This window comes from Chinchilla lanigera, unplaced genomic scaffold (assembly GCF_000276665.1).
Source record: "Chinchilla lanigera isolate Chin_1 unplaced genomic scaffold, ChiLan1.0 scaffold00019, whole genome shotgun sequence".
NCBI lineage: Eukaryota > Metazoa > Chordata > Mammalia > Rodentia > Chinchillidae > Chinchilla > Chinchilla lanigera.
In genome coordinates this window covers 6,596,408-6,616,135 of record NW_004955420.1, presented here as the reverse complement: position 1 = coordinate 6,616,135, position 19,728 = coordinate 6,596,408, and the positions used below count along the sequence as shown (strand labels likewise).

The 19,728-nt window shown below is 37.5% G+C and overlaps 1 protein-coding gene across 6 annotated transcripts in view; it reads left to right on the top strand.

Annotated features, from left to right (window-relative positions):
- The window catches only part of Tbl1xr1 (transducin (beta)-like 1 X-linked receptor 1), a 158,953-nt gene that overhangs the window by 89,346 nt on the left and 49,879 nt on the right, over positions 1-19,728 (top strand). The window contains exon 3 of one of the 6 annotated variants that reach the window (XM_013513515.1): positions 6,890-7,001. The exons of 4 other annotated variants lie outside the window; for them this stretch is intronic. In XM_013513515.1, coding sequence (XP_013368969.1) covers positions 6,956-7,001 — 46 coding nt within the window. In that variant the 5' untranslated portion in view covers positions 6,890-6,955. Of the gene's footprint in view, positions 1-6,889; positions 7,002-19,728 lie in introns of those variants that run through there. One more of the 6 variants, XM_013513514.1, reaches the window with a different exon arrangement.

Sequence of the window (19,728 nt, the reverse complement as noted above, 5' to 3'; positions counted from 1 at the left end):
CAGCAGTGAATACACCAGGGCCTGAACTTTTCTGTGTTGGTAGGTTTTTAATTACATCTTTAATTTCATTGATTGATATTGGTTTATTTAGGATTTTTATATCTTGATTCAGCTTTGGTAATTCATATGTATCTAGGAATCTGTCCATTCCTTCTGCATTTTCCATCTTATTACAATACAAGTTTTCAAAGCAGGTGTAAATGATCTTCTGGATTTCTGCAGGGTCTGTCGTGATATCACCCTTTTCATTTAAATACATGGATTTGAGTCTTCCTTTTTTTGATTAGGTTGGATAAGGGTTTGTCAGTTTTATTTACTCTTTCAAAGAACCAACTCTTTGCTTCATTGATTGTGTGTGTGTGTGTGTGTGTGTGTGTGTGTGTCTCCAGTGTGTTAATTTCTGCTCTGATCTTTATAATTTCCTCCCTCCTACAAGCTTTTAGCTTAGCCTGCTCTTCTTTTAATAAAAGTTCGAGGTTTACCATTAAGTTGTGTATTGGCATTTGTTCTGTTTGCCTGATATAGGTATTCACTGCTATAAATTTCCTTCTTAGTATTGTTTTCATTGTGTTCCACAAATTCTGGTATGTTGTACTGTTGTTATCATATTTAATTGTAGAAACTAATTTGTTTTTAATTTCATCTGTGGCCCATTAGTTGTTCAGGAAGGTGCTATTTAGTTTCTATGTGTTCATGAAGTTTTTCTGGTTTCTTTTGCCATTGATTTCAAGTTTCATTGCACTGTGGTCTGATAATATGCATGGGATAATTTCATTTCCTTTACATTTACTTAAGCATGTTCAGTGAGCGAGTATGTGATCTGTTTTGGAGAATGTCCCATGCACAGCTGAGAAGAATGTATATTCTGATTGATTTAGTTCTAATACTTCATTGTTGATATTTTTGTCTAGTTCGTCTGTCTTTTTGTGATAGTGGGGTATTGTGGTCCCTCAGCACAACTGAATTAGTACTTATTTGATTTTTCATGCCTCTTAATGCATGTTTTATATAGCTTGGTGCCTTGGTATTTATTGCATATATATTTGTGGTGGTTGTCTCTTTCTCTTGGATTGTTCCCTTTACAAGGATATAGTGACCTTCTTTATCTCTCTTAATCAGTCTTGGCTTGAAATTCACTTCATCTGCAAATAGGATAGCTGCCCCTCCTGTTTTTCTTGGTTCCTGTCACATGGAGTATTGTTTTCCATCCTTTGACTTTCAGTCCATGAATTTCTTTTTGAATTGAATGTATTTCTTTTATGCAGCACTTTATTCAGTCTTGCATCTTGATCCATTCTGCCAGTCTGTGTCTTTTGATTGGTGAATTGAGACCATTAACCATGATGGTTATAACTGATATACATAGACTTACCCTTGTCATGTTATTTTCCTATTGTCAGCTCCCTCTCTTTTTTCCCCTCCTTCATCTGTTTGTTTGCCTTGGCTGGTGGGTTCCATCTGTTGGGGTTCATGGGGTTGTAGTCCTTGTTACCTCTTTCTAGAATGTCTCACAAAACATTTTAGAGTGGTGTTTTGGTGGTCATAAATTTCTTCAGATGTTCTTTGTCATGGAAGTATCTTATTTCTCCATGAGTTTTGAAAAGTTTTGTGGGGTATATTAATCTGGATTGAAGATTGTTTTCTTTTAGAGCTTCAAATAGTTCAGTCCAAGCATTCCTTGACTTGAGGGTTTGTGCTGAGAAGTCAGCTGTGACTCTGAAGGGGTTTCCTTTGTTAGGTGATTTGTTTGTTTTCCCTAACAGTTTTTAAGATTTTATCCTCGTGTTGAATTTCTGGAATCTTGATGCTGATAGGCCTGGCTGTAGATTTTTTTTTGTTTTGTTTTTTGATCGTGGCTAATTGGAGTTCTGTGTGCTTCTCTTACTGTGTATCAAATTCTTCTTCTCTACCAGGGGAAGTTTTCTGCCATGATGTCTGGGAACAGTTGTTTTTTTTTTTTTTTTAACTAATATCATTTGTACTATCTCCTGCTTTTTCATTGACTAATCAATCTTAAGTTATTCTTCTTTGCCTCATGTAGCAACTGCTGTATTGATTTCTCATGGTTCCTTGCTATTTTTAAGAAATCTTTCTTTTTTTTTCCTGATCACAGACTGCAAGCTTGTGTTCTGTATCTGAGATCCTGTCCTCACACATCTTAATCTGCTGCAGATACTTTCAGTGGAATTTTTATTCTTCTGGATATTTGCTTCAATCTGTCTTACAGATGCTACTTTTTTCCTATGCTGAACATTCATGGCTTCTATAATTTTCTTAAGCTCTTCTTTGTGTGTGTGTGTGTGTCTGTCTGTCTGTCTCTTACCTCCTTTAGAGTTACTAAGCATGATTTTCATTGTGGATACCATCTTTGCAGTTATCTGAGAAATTTTTTCTGATTTGATTTTCTTCCTAGAGCCATGTTCATTTACTTCATTGTTACCACTTCAGAGAGGCCATGTGGGTGGCTTTTGAATTGTCCTACTTCACTGCCCCCTGAGTTTGCCTTTGGTGAACTGAATGTCTAGGCTTGCATCTTGTTAAGTGTCTACTCATTTTCTTTTTCTTTCTTCTTCTTTTTTTTTTAAGTTTAATTCCTCGAGTGATGCTTGTAAATTGCTTATTTTGGGTTGCTTTATTCCTATTATTTAGAACCCTTAGGAAATGACTATTTCATGGCGGTATCTTCCAGGTGTAGGTAATTTTTGTGTTTTGAGTCTGTTGCAAGATCTCACCTCTTCAATTTGTTTGGGCTGAGAATTTGCTATTTGGTTGGCCCAGCCTCCAGTTCTTTGGCACTATGCCACAGTATTTTCTGTGATCCTTAGTCAGTGTCAGTCTTGGAATACCAAGAAGAACAGCTAGTTAGACCAATTATGCCACTTTTGGCTAATGTGGTACCATCAGCAGTAACAATAGTATCAAACACAGCCTAGAAAATGATAAACAGGTAACCATTAATTTGCCGCCTTTAACTGTATGAACTAGATTTGTGATTATATAACAAAATCTAAAACAGATCAGAGAATTACAGGCAGTATATTGGACCTTAATATGTGTTACCCTCAGTCAAAATTCAAAACGGTGTAGGGAGGAGATAGAGAAGTGGAAGAAGAGATTGGAAGTAAGGCTGGAGGACAAGGGGATCATGCTAACTTTGGAATACTGGTATGAAGACTGAGAGAAAGGAGAGAAAGAAGAGGTAGAAGAACAGAACAGCACCACAATCAGAAAGAGGCTGGAAACCACATTCACACTCATATAAAAACAAGACCAAACAATGAAGGAGAAGAAAACAAAAACCAAAAACACAGCCACCACCACAGCAACAAAAACAAGAGAGGGAGAAGTCCACTTCCAGATATGTTTCTGGTAGACATTCTGTGGAGTCCTGATCCATGTTGATTTATCCCAGCAAGCCAGCAGCAGCTTTTGGCAGGGTACATAATCTCGAGAGCCTGTACCTTCTTGCTGAGATCAGACCATTCAGCTTGCAGTCATCAGTGCTCCTCCCAAGGGCCTGAGCCCAGGTGGGAGTCACTAGAAGGAGCCTGCAGCTGCTCAGAGTTCTGAGCTGGGCCAGTCCTTCTCCAAGATGGTTCCTAGCCAGTTGCTCTCTCATGTGAGACCACCACGCCCTCAGCACTCACCCTCAGCTGGTGCAGTCCTTCACATCCTCTGCTCCCCTCCACTGCTGCATCTCGCCATGAGGCCTCTGGTGTTCAGAGCAGTCACTGTGTGCCTGCAGGCGTGAACTGCTCTTCCCTTGCAGTGAGTCCTGACTGAAGGAGAGGGCTCTGCTAGCTGCCTCTTCCTCCTTCATTGAAGTTTCTCTATTTGCTCTGCCCATGGGTTTCAGTTCTCACTTCAGATCGTTGCTGGGTCCAGGGACTCCAATTCCCTCCTTTTTCTCTTCCTCCTGTTGCTGTATTCCAGTGTCTGGACAACGACTCTCAGAGAGGCTCTTTCTCTGCTGCTTACCACTCTGCCCTCTTGGTGCTCCTCATTTTATTTTTCAAGAAGAAAATGCTTTCTGAAGTTTCATGCTGAAATTATTACCCAGTTGGAAATACTAGATTTTGTTTGCTAATGAGTTTTGTGGTAAAAGGTGGATGATTGCTGTTTAGGATTCTGTGGTTAAATGTAGTACTATTAAAACACATTGCTGTACTAACTAATTTTTATGTTAATGTATTCTTAAAGCTATTTTAGTAGACTGGACTTCCAAATTATCAAATTGGTATTTTAAGGGCTTTTCTTTTTAGCAACCAAAAATAGTTAGATTTGGACTTGGTCTAGTTTACTTTTCTTGTTTCTGAGACAAAATACCCAGTGCCCCAAATAAGGAAGGAAAGGTTGTGGAGGTTTCAGTCCATAATCAGCTGGTTCCAAGGCAGGGTGGCACATGGCAGAGGGCAACAGTTCAAGGTGACAAAAGTAGCAAGAGCAAAAAGGGAGGCAAGCCTTTCTTTTTGGTGGTCTTTCATTTCTCCAAACATATTATAGTACTTAACAAACTAGTGACTATTTCTAGTTGTTACAACCTTTTCAAAGTAAATATGTTGGTATGTTGTGCTCAAGTCTCACTGTTTATATTTTCACAAGAATTTTATATTACTAATATTTACATGAGGTATTTTGGTATTTCAGAAAAGTATGCTATATACTGAGTTTGGGGAATGGTAGAATAACAAATGTGTGCGAATTTCCTATAGATATAATTCGGTGGGGAGTTGATTGTGTAGTTCAGTTGCAGCGCACTTGTGTAGCATAGGGGAGGCCCTGGGGCCCAGCATGCCCGTCCCCACCCCAAAATTAGTGGAGACCAATCAAATGGATTTCACACAGCGTACCATCTAGTTATTTAGTTTTCTATTTTACCTACTGATCTTTATACCAGTGGTTTCCTACAGGAAAATATTTTCCCCAAGAAAATGTTTGTCATTCTTTGATTTTGCAGTAACTGTTTTATATCTTCATGATATTGCCCAAAGACCTTAAATATCTTAACGTTTGTATCTCAGAAAAAATGATGGAGGAGATAAGGTAGATGGAGAAAACTGTAGAAAACAGCTCCTGATCAAAATAGAGGCCCCCCACCCCCATGCCTGTAATCCCAGTACTGGGGAGGCTGAAGCAGGAGGATCCTTGTGAATTTGAGACCAACCTGGGCTACAAAGTGAGCTCAAGGCCAGCCTGAACTGCATAGCAAGACCCTATCTCAAAAAGACAAAAAAAAAAAAAAAAGCCCTAATGCATGGTTTCTGTTATTTGACATTATATATGTTCTCTAATCAGCTTGTTAGGATTACAAGTTATACTGCCAAATTAAAATGGGAAATATATTTTGTATAAATCAATTTTTTTAAAAGAAATTTCCATCTCATTGGCTATGACAACCTTTTTGAGAGATCAGCAAAGAAAAACTTGCATTCTGATCAGATGGTTGCTTTATTTTTGCCTTTGTTTTCACTAGCCAGAGATAAATTTTATTAGTAATTCTAAATATTGTGATAGCATCTAATGACAAGTTGAATACTGAAATGACAGAAATGGAATTGTGTGTGTGGCAAGTTATTTTACAGTCACCTTAGGTAATTTTTTTGAACACATTTTGCAAAACAGTCTTTTTCATTGTTTCATTGTATCTTTACAATTTCTATAAGATATTATGAGTAAGTCTCTTGACAGGTTCTTGTTAGTGGAATTACATTTATTGGTGGTCAGATTGTTAGAGTTTTAAGTGGAGCAGGTAACTTTAGCATCAACTTAAGCAACAAGTAAATATAGAGTAGAACATCAGTTTATTTTCGTACTTAAAACTAGTAGTTAAATTTGTTATACCCTGAAGGATTAGTTAGAACAAGTTAATTACATTTAGGAGACTGCAGTTAGAAAACTACCAGTTCTTGAAGAACTAGTCATTTGTTACACCAGAAACTTTACTTCTTTCAATATAGAATATGTACACACAAAGATACTTAAAAAAAAATGTTTCTTTGTGTCCCCTCCACTCCCATAAGTACTTTTTGGTTTTTGTTTTCAATTAGCCTTGTCATAAGCCAGATTCTATTTCTTGAGAGAAAAAAATGTATGCAAAGGGAAATTAGTCATTAACACCAAAGGATATCAACCATAAACTATAATTATTGTTTTACTACATATTAGCATTAAATAGCTGCTAAATAGGCTCTAATCATTTTTCTTATTTTTTATCCAGTTTCTTAATAGGGGATAGTTATGAGGTACTTTATCATTTAAATACCAGTCCCGAGGTGTTTCTGTACTTTGCTGTAGATTTACCGTGCTTGTGTATTCTGTCTGGCTAAGTGAATGTCTTTTTAGCTCATAGTGGAGTTAGTTATTATTTCTGCCTAGATAATAATGTTAGTAAGGCTATTATGTCTGTAAAACTGTTTTACCAGTTAAAAGTTACAAAGCAGTTGCAGTTTCAAGTTTTGTGTCCCTTTTATAATTTGAAAATTGTTTTCATCCCTCCTGCTGTTTCCAGTGTTTACAGTTATGCTACTTTTAAATCTTCAGAATCACTCAGTATACAGGAGCATTCCCTTTATCCATGGGGATGCTATATCCCAAGACCTCCACTAGATTGCTGAAACTTCGATAATACAGTACTAACTGCTCTAATATGTTTTTCCCTATGCAAATATGCCTTGAAAATACTTAGCTTGTAAAGTGGACACCATAAACAACAACAAATTTAAAAATAGAACAGTTATTATACACTGTAGTAAAAGTTGCTTAAAATTTATGAATTGTTCTTTAATTTTTCCGATAAATAGTTTTGGATTGTGGTGAAACTGAAACTGTGGAGAGGGAAATACAGATAAGGGAGGACTAATTTATCTAATTCAGTGCCCTCATTTTACAGATGAGGAAACTGAAGTCTTAGACTAGAACTGAGGCCTTCTGACTCAGTCCAGGACTCTTTTACGTCATGCCGCTTGGTGTTTGTCTTGGGATTCAGCAACATCATATACAGGGTGAGCTTTTTTTTTTTGTTTTGTTTTGTTTTAAATAAATGACCACACAGAAGTGATTTGCTGATCTCATCAACTGCTCTTCATCATTCCTAGCATTCATTTTCCTTTTTTAAAGACAGTATGTATTTTAATCCATGATGTCTTCTAATTACTTGGTTTTGGACATCTAAAATTTTTATTAAGGTTTCAGATATGAGTGGGGCATGTAGTTCAGTGGTGAGAGTACCTGCTAGCTAGTGTGCATGGGATCCTAGTACTAGGGGAAAAAAATTTTATTTTATTTTATTTTAAAGAAAGTAGTAAATGAGAAACAAAGAAATAGAACAATAGCAGCATACCAGTATCAAAAACATGAACAAATCAAAACAAGAACATTCTGAGTGATATAGGGTCTCAAGACAAAATAATACGAGTCAACAGTGGTTGTTACATTACATATCACTCTCCTCAGCTACGTTGCTCAGATTACCAGATGAAAGAATGAAAGATTGCTCAAACCATTATAGGGAATAAGAAAATAATTCTTTGATAAAACAATTACCTCTGCTGTTTTATTGAAAAAAAATGTTTTTAAGGTTTTAGATACTTTTTTATTGTAATGCTGCTACTAGAGTTTGACGACTACTTTTAAGGGTTAACCTTACAGTAAGATGGTTTCTTATCATAGGTGATTTCTTATCAGTAGCTACTTCAGCTTTACCAAGTACTGTAACAATGTATTAAAATCTATAAAGGATGATTTGTAGAATTTTAACTTTAGATTTATAAAATGAATTACAAGTAAGTACAAGAAGAGTATGGATGAGATCTGAGATCAGATATGATAGCAGTTTTTCTGTGAAATAACCAAAATAATCATGAACTATCAGCCAGCAGTGTGACATAATTGGAGTAAACATTGGCCTATCCTATGAATACGTTAATTAAACATTCTGTTTAAGATTGAATTGTTTTCTATATTGATGATCACACTGGCATCAAGTTGGCTGTTGAGTCCTCTTGACAAAATCATCCCAGTTTTAGGTAGTTCACTGCTTTGTGATTTAACAGGATATTACAGTGTTACATAGTTTTCAAGGGTAACTCAAGGATTTTCTCTTTAGAATTCTCTGTGTCTGCTCTGGAGTTACTAAGCATGTTCTACTGTGGCAGTTATCTGAGAAATTATTTCTGATTTGATTTTTTTCCTGAGCCTCATTAACAGCTTTGTTTTTACACTTTGGAGAAGGTGGCTTTTGAGTTGTCCCTCCTCCTTCCCCCCGGGTTTGCCTTTGGTGAACTGGATGTCTGGGGTTGCATCTTGTTTAAGCGTCTTCTCATATCTTTCCTTTTTGTTTGTTTGTTTAATTCCTAGTTGATGCTTATAAATTGCCAATTTTGAGCTGTTCTATTGTATCAAACACAGCCTAGAAAATGACAGAGGTAACCATTAATTTGCCACCTTTAACTGTATGAACTAGATTTGTGGTATATAACAAAATCTAAAACAAATCAGAGAATTATAGGCAGTACATAAGTCCTTAATAGGTCAATTTTACCTTCAGGGGTTAAAATTCAAAATGGATTAGAGAGAAAATAGAGAAATAGAAGGGGAGGAAGAGATTAGAAGTAAGGCTGGAGACAAAGGGAGATCGTGCTACCTTTGGAAAACTGGTGGAGAACACAGGACAAAAAGAGCGAGGAAGAAGTAAAGGGAAGAACAGAATCGAACCACAACCAGAGAGAAGATAGAAACCACGTTCACACTCATATTAAAACAATATCAAACAGCAAAGAAGATTAAAAACAAAAAAACACAACAACAAAAATGAGAGAGAAAAAAGTCCACTTCCAGGTATGTCTCTGCTGTCCCTGGTAGACAGTGTGTGGAAACTGTCTAGATCTGGGTTGATTCATCCCAGTAAGCCAGCCGTAGCTTTATGGCGGGATAGTGGATACTGTCTGTGAACCTGCATCTTTATTTCCTCTGAAGTTCAGGCTGTATTCTGGCCATAGGGGCTGAGATCAGACCCTTTCAGCCTATAGCAGTCAGCACACCTTCTGTGGGCTTGGGAGCTGCTAGTTGGAGCCAGCAGTTGTTCTGAGTTCTGAGCTCAGTTGTCCCTTCTCCAAGATGGCACCCAGCCAAATCACTGCCTCATGCAGGACCAGCGGGTCCTCAGCACTCACCCTCAGCTAGTGCAGTCCTTCACGTCCTGTGTTCCCCTCCACTGCTGTGTCTCTCTGTGGAGGCCTCTGGTTCAGAGCAGTCACCGTGTGCCTGCAAGCTTTGAAATGCTCCTCTCTTGCAGTGAGTCTTGACTCAAGGAGAGGGCTCCGCCAGCTATCTCCTTCTTCATTAAAGTTCCTCTCTTTGCTGTCCCCATGGGCTTCAGGTCTTGCTTCAGATCCTTCCTGGGTCCAGGGACCCAACATCCCACCTTCTCTTCCGCTCGTTGCTGTATTCCAGGGTGTGGTCGGCGACTCGCAGAGAGGCTCTTTCTCTGCTGTTTATCACTCTGCCATCTTCCCAGAAGTCCCTTTAAAGTTCTCCTAGTACATGATTTATAGATTTCCGGTACCGGGAATCAAACTCATGACCTCGCACTTGCCAGGAAGGCGCTGTGCCGCTGAGCTAAATCCCTAGCCCCCGATTTATAGATTTCATTTTCACCTTTATGTTAGTGTGGTTCTTCAGAGACACAGCGTAAATTGTGTATATGTAAGAGGATCATTCTAAGGCACTTTATCATTGAAAGTATTGATTAGCCTGTGAGACCTTGGGCTCTTGTATGTAAGAGAGAAGTTCTGCTATGGGAAATAATCAAGATTATAGGAGTTGGCAAATCCCATGATAAGCTGCCTGTAAACTAGAGAAACCAAGGAAGCTGGTAGCATGACTGTGTCAAAGTGGGAGATTGGGGGGAAGACGATGAATAAATTTTTGTGCCCACTCACACTGGATGAGAGTAACTGACAGTCTGTTCTAGGAATATGCTCACAGCTAATGCCCAGAAGTAATGCCTGAGTGTTATCTCAGTACTTAATCAAGAGGACCCTTGAAATTAACCGTCACAGCCAGTACCTTCTGTTCTTTTTGTCTTTGAATTTTTATAAACATTCCCACTTCTGCTTTTATTGAAGAGCAAGAATTTACAAACTCTTCTATTTAAGGAAAAGTAACAATTTTTATGTTTTCATTCTTTATCTTGTTTTATATCATTTAAGTAACATTGATATCAAAATTTAAAATTTTAGGATACCCAGAGGCACTGATGCTCAACCACTATGAATGCTGGATACATTTTTTGGACAGGATCCTACCGCTTCATTTAGGGGCATTTTATAACACTGGAATACAAATATTGAAAGCTTTGGATACCTTCAATTAGTTTATTTATCAGCCATTATAACATCTTCCTACTGCCCACCTACCTACATCTTAACTGATTATGATCAAGTGAATTAAATCAAAGATCTAGAAGTATAAAATTAATTTTCCTATAAAGTTATCTGAAGAAAGAAGAGTTACAGGTAACAGTTTTATTTAAAGCAAGGCAAATTTTATATAACTTATGGTTTGAATATCATTCCCATGCTACAGCGTAAGGGCTACATTTTATGATTTACAAATTTTAAAAAATACATTTTTTTGCATTGCTACAATGTGTTAGGTGCTCTGTACCGCACAGCCTGGTTTTTTGCGTGGAGGGAGCTTGTTGACTCCATGGCCTCTAGCATGCTTGTTGAGTGCTCTGTCACTGAGGTAAATCCCCAGTACTGTACTGTTTTTTAGATGCTCATGCTTACTTTGCTAGTGGTTGAAAAATGTGTGAAATAAAAGATGACCTAACAGTGTTAAGGTAGGTTAGGCTTGGCACACATACCTTAATCCTCGCACTTGGGAAGCTGAGGCAAAAAGATTGTGGGCTTGAGGCTATATAGTAAGAACTTGTTTCCAAAAAAAACCCCAGAACATAAAAAAATTAACACTCAATGTGTGTTCCTGCTGTCCCAAGTTTTCTTACCTGTGAGGTGTTTGGGTTGTGTTTTCCTTGTTTTACCAATGAGGAAGCTGGGTTCAGAAAAGTAAAAGTGATTCAATGTAATGCCAGAAGCCAGTAGCATCCTAAAGGAAATTTCAGTTGTTTGATTTCTGGTCTCATCACTTTTCTTGCTATCTAGTTTTGAAATGATTGACAGGGAGTAGGATCCCAGCATCCTTAATGGTTGACTGTGAATAGGCATTGTAAAGGCATGGCATTTGAAGAACAGAAGAATTTCAACAGTTGAAACAAAGAGCTACAAAAGTTGCAAAGGGACATTTGTGGGATATATAAGAATGATATCAATACATTCATGTTCGGCATGAAGTACATTTAAGGAAGATAACACACGGCTATGTGGGTTGTTCGAGGCTACAAGATGAAGAATGGAAATGGTTGGTTCAAGGTTTTAGAGTGAAGAGGAAGCTAATAGCTGTAAACATGTGTGACATATTCATGCCTATGTTTCAGAAATAATAAGAGACTTGGACAACTCTGAGAGTGCTGTGATAATATATGTTATAGGAACCAAAGAAAGAAAGATTTTACAGGTGCTAGAATCTAAGAGGATTGCAGGGAAAGCGGTTAGGAAGTTGAATCCAGCATGTTTCTAAAGTTTGAAGCTTGCTGAAAGTAATATCAGTGATAATAACCGGGTTGACAAGAGAACTGAGAATTTTGGTGCTGTTGAGCAGAAATTACCTGAATGCCTCATTTATGAGATTCCAAAAGGCAGTTCTGTGTCATGCAGCTGAAAGTGAAATGCAGGAGTAGGAAAGATCAAAGGATGTGTTCATAGAGCAATTCATAAGATAGTAGTTTACTAATTCTTCAGAGTAGGTAAGATTCCAGAGGCAGATTGAAAAGCCAACAGCTAACTGTATAATTAAGCCTGGATGAAAAAGTAGTGGAAGAGATAGAGGAGAGTCGGGAAGCCACATGTTGAAAACTTAGAGACTTCCAAATTTTCAGTACAAGTTGACCTTCCAAATTCATGGATTCTTTATCCATGGATTCAATAAGTCTTGGATCAAAATACTGGGGAGAAAATACTTCTGTACTGAACATACTCAGGTGTTTTCCTTATTGTTTTCTAAATATTATAGTATAGCATGTATGCATACTACATTACATATTAAAAGTAATCTATAGGGGGCTGGGGATTTAGCTCAGCTGCACAGCGCCTGCCTGGCAAGTGCAAGGTCATGAGTTTCGTTCCCGGTACTGGAAAACAACAACAACAACAAAATAATCTACAGGTAATTTAAAGTATATGGTAGGTTTTTTTGGTTTTTTGTTTTTTTTCCAGTACCGCGAACCGAACTCACAACCTTGCACTTGCCAGGCAGGCGCTTTGCTGCTGAGCTAAATCCCCAGCCCCATATGGTAGGATTACATAGGTTATATGTAAACAGTACCACATGCTAGGCAAGTACTCTAGTGCTAAGTCGTATCACTGCCTTTTTATTGTATTTCAGGATAGGCTCTTATTGAGTTGCCTAGCTAGCCTTGAACTTAGTATCTTTCTGTCTTAGCTTTCCGAGTAGCTAGGATGTATACATGTACCACCATGGCCAATTATAAACCACTAAACTTTTCATAGAAATGTAAATTAACATTGTAGTTACTAGTTTTAAGAATTGTGTTTATCAATACTTTAGTTTACTGTTTTTTGTTGGCTTTTTTTCTCTCTTATAAAATATCTTCCCCTTTGTATCTATAGGTGATTAATACTGGGGCAGAGAAAAGATGTTGTGATTTTGTAAGCTACTGCATTACTTTTTTTTGTGGATGACTAATACTTTTGTTAATGATACAATATTCCTAAAAGATCCAACATTTACAATACAATGTATTTTCTTTTAATCAGTTACTTTTTCAAAGAGTAGACACAAAATAGGATAAGCAAAAAGTTTTGTTTTTTCTTTCTGTGCAGTTCAGGCTGGCCTTGAGCTCACTTTGTAGCCCAGGCTGGTCTCGAACTTGGAGTGGTCCTCCTGCCTCAGCCCCCCAAGTGCTGGGATTACAGGTGTGTGCCACTGCACCCAGCTAAAATAAAGATTTTTTAAATGAACAAAATATCAAGGAAGTTCTGATGTTTACCAAAGAGCTCACCAGAGATGGAGGGGCTTTTGGTGAGATGAAATCCTTGAAGAAAGTTAAAACTTTTGAAACACAAGCTGGAAAATTTATTTAGGAAATAAGAATGTAGTAAAATAATTGCCAAATGGTTCACGGAGGCCAAGTGATTTTAGACACTGTGCTTGTTATCTTTTGGGATATATGAGCACACGGGCAGGTTGGCAGGGCTGCTTCAGCTGAAGGGTAGATCGTAGCATTTGGTTCCAAACATTCTCATTGGCAGGTGAAAATGGAAAGAGAAGAGTTAAATTCTGGAAGGACAGGGTTGGATTGGTGGATACTCAACAGGATGAGTAACTTGAGGTGATACTTAGGAACTGAGTATATCAAAGATACATTCTGCAGTAAAAGAGTTTGTGGGTTTTTTATTTTAAATTTTTTGTTGTTTTGTTTTGTTTTTTTTGAGACTGGGTCTCTCTTAAGTAGTTCAGGCTGGTCCTGAATTCACTGTGTAGCCCAACCTGGTCTTGAGCCTGCAACAGTCCTCCTGCCTCAGCCTCCTAAATACTGGGATTAAAGTTGTAGGCCCCCACATCTGGCCAACAGTTTTCTTTTTTTTTTTTTTTTTTTTTTTGTGGTTTTTCTCCGGTACCGGGAACCGAACTCACGACCTTGCGCTTGCCAGGCAGGCGCTTTTGCCGCTGAGCTAAATCCCCAGCCCCCCAACAGTTTTCTTTTTAAACACCAGATTTAAAGATGAAATTTTGAAGTGTGGCATGGTGAAAACCCTGTTTTGTATGACTTGAAGAACTTAATACATGCTTGGATTATACTTACATCTTGCTAAGTTTAGTGAAGAATTTCTAGGCTGGTCGCACAATTTATGATGTAACTTTGGGGAAATTACCCCAGGTGAATCTGATAATACCACTACACAAAAGAACCACTAGTGGGATAGAATCTGGAGTACAGCCATTTTTCTTTATTCATACTGTTAGAAAAAAATGAAGATAGAAGTTACTGAAATTGGGGATGTAATGATGATCAGTATGGGAGCAGAAGAGAAGAAATACTGAATTTTAGTCATTGAGAATTGTGTTTTGGTTATGTAAACACGACTGATGAGTAAAAAGAAAGAGCTATATTTACTTACTTTTAACAAATAGTTGTTTTTGTAGTTATGCCGTATCCCCTGGCACAATGACAGTAGTAAATAAGGAGCAAGTGTTTGCTGTCATGTAGCTTTTTTTTTTTTTTTTTTTTTTTTTTAAGGAAACAAGAGTATGTTGACATCCCCAGAGTTTTGCTGATTGATTCAACACAATGCTTTAAAAAAGCCTCAGACCTTATGCACTGAATGATCTGTCTTTGGAGATGTAGAATGATGTACAGCTAAAAATTAATTTCAAAATGAATGCTTTGATTTGGTGTACTTAAGTCTCACTTCCCTTTATTGTTGTTAAGTATGTCCCTGAAAGCTTGCTTTTCTGTAGTAGAAGTAGTGACAAAGACAGGTGAGCCCATTTTCATATATGACAGTAAAGGAAGAGTTTTCTTTTAGTTCTCTGGTCTTGAGTTTAGCACCCTAAGCTTCTTGAAGTACCACAGATCATTGAAAGGGGAATTACTATAGACTCTTCATATTGGCCATGAATGGATCAGAACCCTTCACACAGTAGATAGTCCTGAGATCTGATCAGGTAACTAGCTGGAAACAAAGTAGAGGAGTAGAGTCCTTCCTTTTATATTTCTGTTTTTCCTCTGCTGACCTAAATATTTTTGGTGGGTTTTGAAAATATAATAGATGTTCTGTACCCAACAGTGTTTTGCATGGTTATGGTTGCTGTGAACCATTTTGCATGCTCTTCATCCTTAGGTTCTAATTACCCCTTTTGGTCCGGTGCCCCCTTCGTCTTAATTTTACAGAGGATGACTGCACATTTACATGAAAATGCTTTGAAATTTTAATTAATCTGAGCAACCTAGCACAGGAGAAAGCTTTATTACTAATTCTTTAATAGTCTTGAAGGGAATCAAATTAATTCTGAAGCTGTTGTTCATGAATAGACAAGATACTGCTTCATCTCAGCGCCTGTATTTCCCCAGAGAAGACATGATGTTGGGAGCAGTGAGAAGAAAAGCAGTTTCTATTGTGTCTCAGGGTTAGCCTGATGCTCCCACTGTGCTTGGAGCGCTTAATGTACTTTCATATTTGTGTTGACAGGAAGGGACTTCTCTACATACAGTACCTGTACTTAAAGAACAGTAGCTAATCTGCAGTTGGATACTGAATGTTACATTTCCAGCGAAAATGTCTGAATATATATAAACTCATAGCTAAATCATCTTTGGACTTGGGAGTTTCAAGAGAGAACAAGCCAAAGCTAGGATTTTGCATTCAAATCAGAATCATAACTATTTGGGCAAAGTAAGGATTAGAAGACTGGCGTACATGTTGACTATGAAGTGATAGCCACTGTATTTCTCTAGGCTCACTGTCCTTATGTTCATGCTTTTCCCTAACCTTGCATTAACATAGAGAAAAGGATTAGACTTCATATGTTCCAGTCACCCAGGAGAGAAACAGGGCCTCTGAGAAATTAGAAGAGGTAGAGGAATTAAATGATGCTGATATTGATTCATGGGTTCAAGTGGTGTTAGTCTAATCTGCCTGCTGTGGTCTGAATGTTTGCATCCTTTAAAAAACTCATGCTGACCTCCAATCCCACAGGTGCTAGTATTAAGAGGTAAACCTTTGGAAGTGACTGAGTTGTGAGGTTGGAGCCCTCACGAATAGGAGTGAAGGTCTAGGGAAGCTCATTTACTTGGGTTTCGCTCTTTTGTCACATGAAGACGCAGCATAAGGTGCCATCTGTTAAGTAGAGAGCTCTATCACACACCAGTTCTGTTGGCACCTTGATCTTGGACTTCTAGTCTCCAGAAGTGTGAGCTGTTAACTTATTTATCAGTTTTCAAGTCCAAGGTATTTCTTGTTACAGCAGTCCCCATAGACATGCAGTCCACTATGAAGTTCTATTTTCCTTTAGTGGACTTCGGACCGTTTGTGATTATTTCTAGATCTATTGTTTCCTTAGAGATAGCAAACTGGTTTTCTCTTTATATTATTGCTTCTGCTTTGCTTAGCTGGAATTCTATGGAGGACCCTTACTGAGTATCGGGATATCCTGAAACAGAACTGGTTTTGGGAAAGACCATGTCTGACTTATTTGGCAGCAAGTTTTCAGGAAAATGAGTTGCTAGTACATCATCACCTCTCCAGGGGACAAGAAATATTACTTTTAATTTTTACAGTGTTTAATAAAGAACTATGTTTAATGTGTTTTAATCCACTGTAGTATTTTTTTTTTAATTTACTCAAATTGGCCCATCTTTGATAGATGAGAATTTTCAAGTTGGCTCTTCTCCTTTTGATATGACACCAGTGGTCTTTGATATTTTCTTTTCTTTTTTTTTTTTTTTTTTTTCTTTTAATGTGACAGGATGTTTCAGGCTTCCTGCTTCAGTCTTGAAATTGGTCATTTCTCCAGACAGTTCTGGTTTCTTTTAGTGGAACATACTTATTTAGGAGGCTGTATATCTTTCCATGGGGTGCTCATTACTATTTGTCATTAATTGGTTTTAGGCTTTTTAGAACTAGATATTGCATACTTTTAGTAAGAAAAATAAATCACTAGTTTTTATGTACATTTTAGTTTAAGCATAAGACAATAGAGTTTTTTTTTTTTTTTTTTTTTTCCCCTGGTACCGGGAACTGAACTCATGACCTTGCGCTTGCCAGGCAGGCGCTTTGCCGCTGAGCTAAATCCCCAGCCCCGACAATAGAGTTTTAAAGTTTTATTTGTATTATATAATATTGCGACAGGCACCATATAGGACCTACATAACTCATTCTTGTGGCAGAAGAAAAAAACAAAAAAGCTAGCACACACTCTTAATTTTATTTAATCCTTAAATCTCATGGTTGAATATACTACCTATCCATCTATGTCGATTCCATTGGCCAAAAACATGCCAATTATATGCCTCAGTTTTTGGGGCAGGGACATACAATTCTATAGAAAAGGAAAGGGGTGTTTTAAATTTGAACAGTAATACAGGTAATCCCCTGTATTACTGTTTTGCAGTTTTGCTTTCTGTGTTTTTAGTTACCCAGATTCAATCACAAACTAAAAATAGTAAATGGAGGGCTGGGGATTTAGCTCAGCGGCACAGCGCCTGCCTGGCAAGCGCAAGGTCATGAGTTCGATTTCTCGTACCGGAAAAAACAACAACAACAACAACAAAAAAAAACAAAACTAAAAATAGTAAATGGAAAATTCCAGAAATAATTCATAAATTTTAAATTGTGCTGTTTTGAGTAGTGTGATGAAATCTCAAGCTCCATTCTTCTCAGGTGTAAATCATCTTTTTATCCAGTGTAGTCACTGCCAGGATGCTGCTTGCCCACTGGTCAGTAGTAATAAGTCTGCGTTTTCAGATTAGCTCTGAGTGTCACAGGCTTGTGGTCAGCTGTAACCATTATTTTATTAAATAATGGGTTCAGAGTCCAAGTGTAGTGGTGCTGGTAATTTTGTTTTGGTATATATTGTTAGAGTTGTTCTGTTAACCTTTATCATAGGTATATAGAGAAAAAAGTAATACAGGGTTTGGTACTGTCTGCTGTTCAGGGATCTAGTAGGGATCTTGGAAAGTGTCCCCAGCAGGTCTGTACTGATGTATACTCCACCACATAAAGTTACTTAAAGTGATTGTTCCCATATGTTTATGTCATTGTAGTTACCATAATTAGTGTTACTTTTGGTTTTGTTTTAAAGGGATTATCTGAAAGCCAAGATTGACAGGATAGCTCTAGGTAAGGGAAAAAAAGCTTTTGTTAACCGTTGTCTAAACCCCTTGTATGCAGTAGGAGAGGAGCAAAATGGGGAGTACCTACGTTACCAATCCTGACCTTCCTCAACGTGGCAGCTTTTCTGAACTGAATTGTGTCCCATCCCTCCCCTCATTCATATAATGGAGTCCTGATCTCTAGGACCTTTAGAAGTATAGTTAGGATAACAGATACTTATGTTAAAATGAGATCATTAGGGTAGGCCCTAATACAAAGTGACTGGTGTCCTTATTAAGAAGGAGTATATTTGGACAAGATAGAGGGAAGAGAACGTGAAGAAACACAGGGAGAACATGACAGCTGGCTAGGGTAGTGCATCTATCTATAAGCCAGATGCTGTGCAGAGTGAATATGCCTTCCAGAATTCAAGTGTAAACATCGCTCCCATTGTGCTGCTGTTAACAGGTGGGTCCTTTTAGGATATAAGTCTTGAGAACTTTTCCCTCATGAAATGAAATTGGTGCTCTTACATACATGGTTGAAAGGAGCTCCCCAAACCCTAATACCATGTGAAGGCATTGTTTGTGAAGCAGCAATCCCTCGCCAGACATCAGATCTGTTAGCATCTAAATCTTGATCTTTCCAGCTTTGTAGAACTGTAAGAAATGAATTTCTGTTATTTATAAATTCCTAAGTTGGAGTCATCCCCTCCACCCCGCCAAGTAGTCCTAATGGACTGAGATACTGAAGACGCTAGGAGGGGAGGGCAGATTTTGAGAAACTACCAGGCTAAAGCTTTTGACTCAGTCCAGTAATTTCCCACCTCATTTGTACTCACAAAATTTTTTCTTCATTAAACTTCCACTAGCTTCTTCCCTCACTGCAACTCATTTGTGCTTTGGCTTTTTTCCTTAAGTTGTATTTTATTCTTGCCTGTGCTTGGCAGCCTGACTAGGTGTGACTATATTAATCTTCATATGTAATGAATTTTTTAAGCGAAATTACACCAAACAATTTTAACATTTCTAAGGTAATATGTTTATATCTGCTTTTGAAGACTGAATTGCTGGGGTTATAGATGTTGTAAGTGAATGAAACCTTAATGCACATTGTTATTAAAATATACTTGATTCACCAGACATATTGTAGTATAATCATTCAAGTCAGTACTAATCATTTTCTTGCAAGATTGGAGTAGGAATGATAAAATGCAAAACACGAAAATGCCTACTTTCTCAAACACTATTTTTGTTTTCAGATTTCCCACTTGATTTCACTTTTTCCTCGTTAGGTCACAAGTGAGTGACAGTCAACAACTGTGGGTATATTTTTGACTAACAGTTTCTCCATGAGAAATGCTAAATTGTGGGGTATTTTCCTGGGAGCCATATGATAGTATAGAAATAAATGATATGTATAAGTAGTTTATTTTAGATCATGTGGATGACCACTGTAACAAATTACAACTATTTCTTTTTAATTCTGTAGCTGATAATAAACACCAAAAATGTTGGTATTGATACATAATCTTGTTTATATTTTGTTATAGTCTAGTACTGTAAGATAAGGAATATGTCTAGTTTTCACAATAAATTTTGATAAAATAAGTCAACTCTTGGGACTATCTTGAGTTTCTTTTAAAACATCCTATTATTCAAACTTGAAACACTGAGTTAAGGAAATGTATTTATGTCTTTGTTGTAATACAGTTTTGCTCCTTGGAAAGCAGAGCACTAAGCTATTACTCATTAGCATTTCATTATTTCAGGTT